The sequence below is a fragment of the Sinocyclocheilus grahami genome, unplaced genomic scaffold (genome assembly GCF_001515645.1).
Source record: "Sinocyclocheilus grahami isolate Dianchi unplaced genomic scaffold, SAMN03320097.WGS_v1.1 scaffold1190.1, whole genome shotgun sequence".
Taxonomy (NCBI): domain Eukaryota; kingdom Metazoa; phylum Chordata; class Actinopteri; order Cypriniformes; family Cyprinidae; genus Sinocyclocheilus; species Sinocyclocheilus grahami.
In genome coordinates this window covers 290986-300138 of record NW_015506369.1, presented here as the reverse complement: position 1 = coordinate 300138, position 9153 = coordinate 290986, and the positions used below count along the sequence as shown (strand labels likewise).

At 37.2% G+C, this 9153-nt stretch overlaps 1 protein-coding gene across 1 annotated transcript in view; it reads right to left on the bottom strand.

Moving 5' to 3' along the window:
* Positions 1 to 7828, bottom strand: part of LOC107567811 (synaptotagmin-9-like) — a 29114-nt gene extending 21286 nt beyond the window's left edge. The window contains exon 1 of the mRNA XM_016253578.1: positions 7483 to 7828. Within this exon, the coding sequence (XP_016109064.1) occupies positions 7483 to 7630 (148 nt within the window). The 5' untranslated portion in view covers positions 7631 to 7828. The remainder of the gene's footprint in view (positions 1 to 7482) is intronic.
* Between the last annotated feature and the right edge of the window lie 1325 nt (positions 7829 to 9153).

Below are 9153 nucleotides of genomic sequence, written 5' to 3'. Positions count from 1 at the left end.
ATCATTATTACATATTCGGGTCTTTAGCGACCCGGACCTATATTTCCAGCACGGATGGATCTCTAACTGCTGCAATAGCAAAAAACAATTAAGAACAATTACAGAAGAATAAAATAAAGCATATTTCGTACCTTTTGAAACCCCCTTAATAATTTACCCAAAACATGCAGGGATGTCAATCAGCCCAAATGTTTTTCTCTAGCCTCATACCCAAGTCCTTTATGGTTTTGTTTTTCCACCCCACTTTAATAAGAGTAGAGTTCACAATGCCTTGACACGATCTAAAAAAAACCTGTCCATTTATTGAGAGTAGACAACAGAAGTAATTACAGAAGCCATAAAGTGTGTATATATATCTGTACAGGTTTTTAGAAAGCAAGTCTTAGATCACTCGCATTATATTGAATGAAGCTACAGTGTTGCAGTGTAAACAGCTTCATTAATTGTAATGGGAACAATTAAATATTCCAGACTTTTCCCCTGAATATATAAGCATCAAAACCATGACACACTTTCATCACATTGACACACTTACTGTGTAAAAAATAAAGGTACACATCTGGAAAACACACTTAAGATTAAACATTTGATGTTCTTTGGGATAGGTTTTAAAAATCTGGTAATTATTATTATTATTATTTATTTATTTATTTATTTTTATGTCATATTTGTTAAATTTTTGCTATACTCAAAAAGTTTGCACTACTCAATTTATTTTGGCAGTTCTAGGTTATGAAAATACCAGAACATGAAATGCTTCCGGTCCAGACAAGCACAGTGGTCCTTTGTTACTCTTTATTTCATTGGTGTATATACTGTATAGTTAAATAGAGAGGCAGCTCTACACACAATTCAGTACGGAGATATTACAATGATGTCATTGCTGTTGGTTACTTTTTGAATGCTGAAAAGTATGTCAGTGTAAGTTAATAAGAGACTTTGATCTAGTGCAAGTCTGCAAGTGCAAACTTGCCTTTTGGGGCAGAGCCAAAGAATAGTGTGATCACACCTTTACATGCCCACTGCTGCTGTGAGTCTCCTGCTCTGGGATACTGCTCTGGTGGGGAGACAGGTCCTCATGTCATGTTAAATTTACACCAGTGGCATACAGTAATAGACTTTAAAGGGTCTCTTGCTTCTTGATCCACATTTATTAGTAGATTGGAGCATGTGGTACATGAAGATCCTGGGAAATCTGATAACGGTTTCCCAATGTTGGAGAAAATGGAGCACAGACCATGTGTCTGCATGATTCCCATTAAAAAGATGACTGGTGTTATTTAAATCTTACATATTAGGTGATACTGTATTTAACAGGATAGTTCGCTGAAAAATAAAAATTTGCTGTTAATTTATCTACCCCATCCAACACAGTGTCAGATCACGTGTGAGTTTTCCCCCACACATGTGTCATTATACAACAGGAAGTTGCACACCAGGGGTCGTTTGCACCAGCTGGACGTACTAGTTTTAAGACTATAGGTTGTAATTCTAGGCTGGACGTAAAATCCGCTTTACGTAGTGCTATGTTTTGAGACTAAATCTTACACCAATTAAAAGGTAAGTGTAAAGTGAAAAGTCATGATTTGTTTGGACATGATTAATTTTTAGGATCCATGTATGTAAATACATTTTCATTGCAGATGTGAACTGTAATGTTTGTGGCTGCCTTTTAGGCAGGATAAACAACATATAGCAATCGTCAAGATCAGTGTAGGCTACCACACTGCTGATAGTAAATCACCTGACACCAAATATATTTCTGTAATTAATAATTAGCGTGAATGGCAACTTAACTATCACTGGGGTGTAATGTGTCAGTGTGGACATGCATCGTCTACACTGGGCCTGGTTGCGCCATAGTTTTAGTTGGTGCAACATGTGTAAATATTTATCATAAAGCTGGATGTAGCTAAGCCCAGTGTATAGGGCTTACACCCATCTTTTTTTGTAAACACTCTCAAGACCATTTGCCTGAGGATCAAGGTAATAATGTTGTAATTAATGTAGAGTTTCTTGCACAGACCAATCATTTCACTTCTCAAGACCTCAATATACTGTATCTTCAGGAGCCACGGTATAATTTGATGTTACCTATATATGCCTTTTTGTCTCGCAAAGTGATGATAGCCATGCATTTTGTTTGAATCGCTAAGGACCATGGTTTTAGCTAAAAATCTATTTTTACTGATACTACTAAAAATCGTCTCGGGTTACTTATGTAACCATGGTTCCCTGAGTAGGGAACGAGACACTGCGTCCTCTAGGGGTCGCTATGGGGAACGCCTCGTCGTGACTCGTATCTGAAGCATACATTGAAAAAACACCAACTCGTTGGCCGGTCCTCTTTTGGAAGGCCAAACAAAGTAGTTTCGCTTTCACAACGAAACAGACAGCGCCTTCACGACATGGCGGTGGCAACAACAACACTACAGCCAGAATAAAAGTTACGCCTTCTTTCTTTGCGTGAACATTTGGGCGGTGTTATGCAAATCTTCCCAGATAGTGACGTAGGTATGTGGGGGCGTGTTAGAACGAGCCGTTTTAGGTAGGTGTGGCTGACTCTTAACTTTTATAAAGAATATCTCTTTGGATTTGAGACTTTAGTCTTTGCAACTTTACAGATCTTCTTTATGCACCAAGAGCTTGTAACGCTCCAAAGAGAAAGGAAAAATTTAAATCGTTTAAATCATATGACCCCTTTAAGAAAAATGTCACCTACATCATGGATGGCCTAAGGATGAGTAAATTAAAAGCAAATTATAATTTTTGGGTCAACTATCCTTTAAGATCATCATACCTGAAACTCTTTGGCCCTTACATCTGGTATTAATATGCATTTTTGTCAATCAGATCACAAGTGGACAATGGTAAATACATGTGTGAACGGGGTTGACAACATTTTGAGCTTGTCCCCATTTGACCACGTCCAGAGGTATTTAAAAAAAAAAAATTTTGACTGAATTTCACTCGTAGTGTGGATACTCATGTGGTCAAATATGTTCAAACAGCCACTCTATTTAACTATACAGTATATACACCAACTGCTGTTCGAACAAAAAAAAAAAAGCATTCAGCAGAGACAGCCCAAATCAAATAGAGTTTGGCAGCTGCTGTCTCTGCTGAATGCTGGAGAGATGTGGTGTACAAAAGAAGAGGAAGGGGGGGGAAGCAGAGTCCTCTAAAACACCACAACTCATTTCAGTCCACTGAGTGTGTCAGTTACACTTCAAAGTGAAAGCTCCACAATGGCTCATATCTAGTAACCCATAGAAACATTCCAACACACAAAGAGCTTCAAAGAGCCTTGTAGCTGAGATTCCCACTGCGCTGCAGCTGCCTGTATGAACACATTTGTGTTAACATTGTGCGAACACACTGGAAATACAGAGGATTTAACCATTTTAAACTAAAGGAGTTAAGCATTTTAACTAACCAAATAAATTTAGAGTCTTGTATTAGAGTAATAATATAGCAACAATTTCTATAAATTGAAAAACTGTTGTTTGCAATTAAATAATATATCATGCATATGGTGAATATGCCGGTTGTCTAAGAAGCTCCAAAGAGGTTTTTTTGTGATTTCCAGTAAGAGTTTAATAAAGCAATGAAAGACCAGCCTGTGGTTTATCATGCTGCAGACTTTCTCTGAACCAAAAAACAGCTCTGAAGAACACCAAATGCTAGTTATGCCTATAAAGAACTTTCATAAGAAGGGCTCTGGAAATTCTGACTGATTGCAAAATCATACAAGCACTGCTCTTGGTACTCAGTATTGCCCCTTGTGTAATCAAGTCTATTCTTATAAAATCATTTGATCATCTGTCCTCCAAAGGAAATAACAATGTTACCATGGCTTCACAGAAAGGCGACCATTCCGACACAGTGAGACACTGGATAATGATTGTTTGCTTCTTTTCTTTTCACTCCGGCTGCATGCTGCTGATTATTTAATTACAGTTTACACAGCCACTTGGTCTGAATGTCCTGATATCCCATGGAGCAGAAATACTCTTGGCGTATAACTGGTCAAATGTGTCGATTTGCTTATTCAATCAAATCCAAAGTATTGGGAAGCACAGTCTTCATTAATGTTTGATTTCTGCTGAAAATACTAGGTGAACCATCTAGCACTGCAAAACAATGGTTTGTCAAATAACATAAGTATCTTGCCAGAGCTTGGACGTGCTGAGGGCATATAAAAGGTGTTGTCCGGCCAGGGTCATGATACCAGACCTCCTTTCTCTCTCCTACGTTCGTCTCTGCACTATACTGACCTATAAACAAATGTGAAAAGAAAATAAAGAATAATTCTTGGAATTTTACTGAAGCAACTTGCCATTTGGTTGGTTATTCACATCACACCTACATGTGGTAGAGGTTGTACAGTACTGTGTCATTGGGTCTGATAATATATCGACTAACTTTTTGACCACCGAACAAAATGCAAATGTGTGTATGAATGCATTAATTAAATTGTAAATAATGATGGACTGTAGATGATTTGTACATAACTTCTGCAAGATATTTTTTAATGGCTTTTAAAAAGTGATAGGGACAGAATCTCGATTTGACCAAAAAGAGATGGGAATTTGTCTTACCCATCCCACACACAAATTACACACATGTTCTCTCCTAAAGGCCTTACTCTCTTTAAAGCAATTTTGTAATAATAATAATAATGACAATATATTAAAATTAATTGTTTTAAAAATGAAAAGAATTTAACATTTATAAATTGTAGAAGGCACATTTTTGTTACAGTAAACTATGGAGATAACATAATTACATATATACAGTATATACAGTATATATATATATATATATATATATATATATATAGTTTGGACAAACTTATGGTTTAAGACCCAACCACATCTGGTTTAATCCAAATACAGATACAGATATTGGCTTCACTTCACATCCCCTATAAAGAGCTCTTTGTGGGTTTTGATGCTCATTTTCGTGGTGGATTTCTGCTCATTTTCTAGTAGTACCTAGAGCATTGCTATGTGATTGCTTGGGTGGTTTCTAGATGGTTCCTTAGTAAATCAAACATTGTCTACCTGCAAAAAACCGTAAGCCTGTTTGTAAAAAGTATTAGTACACCTATCCTTAATAAGCTGCACAATTTGAGGAATCATTCATGTCCATAGTACAACAATTCAGGATGAGTTACACCATGACGTTTTATGTCATCTGTGAAATGACAATGCTTCTTGCATGTTTTGCAACACTCTCAAAGTAAATTGCCCAGTGAGTGAGTTGTATCTACTTTTTTTTACATAGATAAACATGAATCTGGCAATATTTTACATTGGTTGGATTGCAGCAGTCCGTAAATGGTTCTAAACGGTTAATAGTTTTGTTTGAAAATAATGTATCACCTACACTAAACCCTAGCCTAAACTAAACCAATAGTGTTAACAAAAGCAAACTGAAGCATCAGCTCCATTTTAGCTTGCTTTTACAATTATTTACTTTATTTTATCAACATGTCCTGAAAGATACCTTTCAAGTTTACTATGCCAGCAAGCCAATGGTACTGATTGATGCAAATGTCCAAATGTAGTAGTTTTTTTTTCATATATAGGTGCTCTTTTGGAGTTTTGCAATAATATAGGTAGAGCGCTGCTGGTCCTGAAATTTGGTTGTTTTGTGTTATAAACTAAGCTTGCATCAGACATCAAAAGGAATCATTATAAAAGCTTTTATGAAGAGTAAATCAAACATTGTCTACCTGCAAAAAACCGTAAGCCTGTTTGTAAAAAGTATTAGTACACCTATCCTTAATAAGCTGCACAATTTGAGGAATCATTCATGTCCATAGTACAACAATTCAGGATGAGTTACACCATGACGTTTTATGTCATCTGTGAAATGACAATGCTTCTTGCATGTTTTGCAACACTCTCAAAGTAAATTGCCCAGTGAGTGAGTTGTATCTACTTTTTTTTACATAGATAAACATGAATCTGGCAATATTTTACATTGGTTGGATTGCAGCAGTCCGTAAATGGTTCTAAACGGTTAATAGTTTTGTTTGAAAATAATGTATCACCTACACTAAACCCTAGCCTAAACTAAACCAATAGTGTTAACAAAAGCAAACTGAAGCATCAGCTCCATTTTTGCTTGCTTTTACAATTATTTACTTTATTTTATCAACATGTCCTGAAAGATACCTTTCAAGTTTACTATGCCAGCAAGCCAATGGTACTGATTGATGCAAATGTCCAAATGTAGTAGTTTTTTTTTTCATATATAGGTGCTCTTTTGGAGTTTTGCAATAATATAGGTAGAGCGCTGCTGGTCCTGAAATTTGGTTGTTTTGTGTTATAAACTAAGCTTGCATCAGACATCAAAAGGAATCATTATAAAAGCTTTTATGAAGAAAAAAAAAAACATTACTGGTGGGTTGTAGATTTAACGCCGGTTACCAAATCCCCTTGGTACACCTCAGTGTAGCATACAAGACTCATGCCCTCTTGCTCAGCAGGTGCTGTAGCATTTAAATCTAAGCAGTCAGATTCCAATACTGCACTTTTGGCCTGTGCTGTTGGAATGGATTTTATATCGTGTCTCAATCTAAGTTCATCAACATAGCATACTGTATATGAAAAGTAACAGATGCCATATTTAATTCAAATGCAGCAATTTTCATCCTGGATTATGTGGCTCCAGCTATACCTAAATAAAAAAGTTCATGATGATGAAACATGGTCAAAGTGTAAGAGAATGATGGGTCAGGCTATCCTAAGGGACATGACATTAAGAGTGTGCATTTTAAAGAAGAGGTCCTGTAACCACCTCAATTCATTTCTCATGACTATAAGCTAAATTTCTGTTTTGACATGTGTTGTCTACTAATATCGATTGATTAATTGTCATTTAGAGGTGAGTGTCTATATTGAGAACTTTTTTGTTTTGGATCACCAGAGATCCATCCTTGCCATAAGGAACAAGCTTTTCCCAGTGTAATGATGGCATATACTGGTCAACAAATCTGGCATTTCTAAACTCTAAAGGTCCCTGCAAGAATGAAATATGGCCCTGCTGCATACACTGCAACTGTACTAAATATATAAATAGTATAAACGGTTTATATATTAGAATCGTATTCATTTAATTGGAGTAAAATTATAATAGCTGTTCCACTAGCATTTCTACATTAGATTTCTGACATTATAGCATTTTATGTCTGACAAAAGTATTTGAGTCTATACACCAAACTGAACTGACACCGAATATCACGTCGAGTAAAATATAGTAACACAGTAAATATAGTCGATATTCCTCCAGCGTGATGACATGTCGAAGTTAAAATGGAATAAATTGTTGAGCAACAAGTCAATACTGAATCAAATGAAAAAGAACCCACTACGTTAAAATATATATGAAGTTGCGATGGTACTTCGATGCATTCACCTAGTTCATGATCCTTTCGGGGGGCATGCAACCGTTTTGTGCAGTGTCGCCTACCTGAGTCCGAATCCCTCGGCCTGGCAAGGTCTCGGAAATAATAAATGAAATCCAAACAGTTTTCGTTCTGAACCTCCCCTTTAGAACAAAGATCCGATAAGAGTTCTAGGGCTTTTTGACAAATCTCGTCCTCTCTGTCGACAGGCATTTCCCACCAGCATCCTTCTGGATTGTGGAGCTTCTAAAGCGCAATCCCCCCACAGAGAAACATCATCTCACGGAGTGCATCCCACTCTCACGGACAAACCCGGCTTTTTGTAACGTGGAAATATCTCTGAGTGGTTTTTTTTTTCCTGTCAGGATTTATTCGACACGGTGAAGTTCTTGCGTGATGTGAAGTCAAGTCAGAAATGAAAAGCCACCGGTTGAATCTTCACACACACACACGCGCGAACTGAAGTGTGAGGCGCTCGCTGTCCACGCTCGCCGTGGTGCTGAAGACAGTGCGCATGCTCACAGCCTGATCGCCACGTAATTAATTCAATTCAATTTAATTCAATTCAAGTTTATTTGTATAGCGCTTTTCACGATGCAAATCGTTGCAAAGCAGCTTTACAGAAAATTAAGTTTCTACAATCTATTTAGTAGTAGCTTGTCATTGGTTACTATGTCAAACTGATGTACATATGGCAGAAATGTACTGTAAAATTAAGTTAATGACGTAATCAAACAGACGATGAACACTATTAACAGCAATGAGTATATGTTGCAATCAAACTTGTTGCAAAATGTGGTAGTTTATATTGTTTCAGGGTTGGCATCCTCTGTGGTCTTCTGAGGGGTTTGCATAATCTCTTCTCAGGTGTTCGCTCATCCACGCTCGCCGTGGTGCTGAAGACAGTGCGCATGCTCACAGCCTGATCGCCACGTAATTAATTCAATTCAATTTAATTCAATTCAAGTTTATTTGTATAGCGCTTTTCACGATGCAAATCGTTGCAAAGCAGCTTTACAGAAAATTAAGTTTCTACAATCTATTTAGTAGTAGCTTGTCATTGGTTACTATGTCAAACTGATGTACATATGGCAGAAATGTACTGTAAAATTAAGTTAATGACGTAATCAAACAGACGATGAACACTATTAACAGCAATGAGTATATGTTGCAATCAAACTTGTTGCAAAATGTGGTAGTTTATATTGTTTCAGGGTTGGCATCCTCTGTGTTCTTCTGAGGGGTTTGCATAACCTCTTCTCAGGTCTTTGTAAGGGCTGGATCCAGACTGAAGCTTGAGTAATTACTCATCAGCACGAGCGCAATCATTCTGTGTTTCTTGGTCCAAAGCGAGTTAGTAGCCTACTAGCGCACACTACCCTGTTAGGTATGTTTTGAAGCTTGGATGCTGGTTTGAGCTGGTTTAAGCTGGTCCTTAGCTGGTCATGTGCTGGTCCTAAACTGGTCCGACCAGCTTAAGACCAGCACATGACCAGCATAAACCAGCAAAGGACCAGCTTAAACCAGCAAAGGACCAGCTCAAACCAGCATCCCATCTTCAAAGCATACCTAACCAGCATATGCTGGTTTTTCCAACAGGGTAATACGTTACTTTTACTCATTTAAACAGGAACTGACCTGATTTATGGTCTGGGAATTTATTCAATATCAATAAGAGTGGCCACACGTGGAACAATGTGAAATCAATTAAATATCTGATTAATTTAAATGAAGAA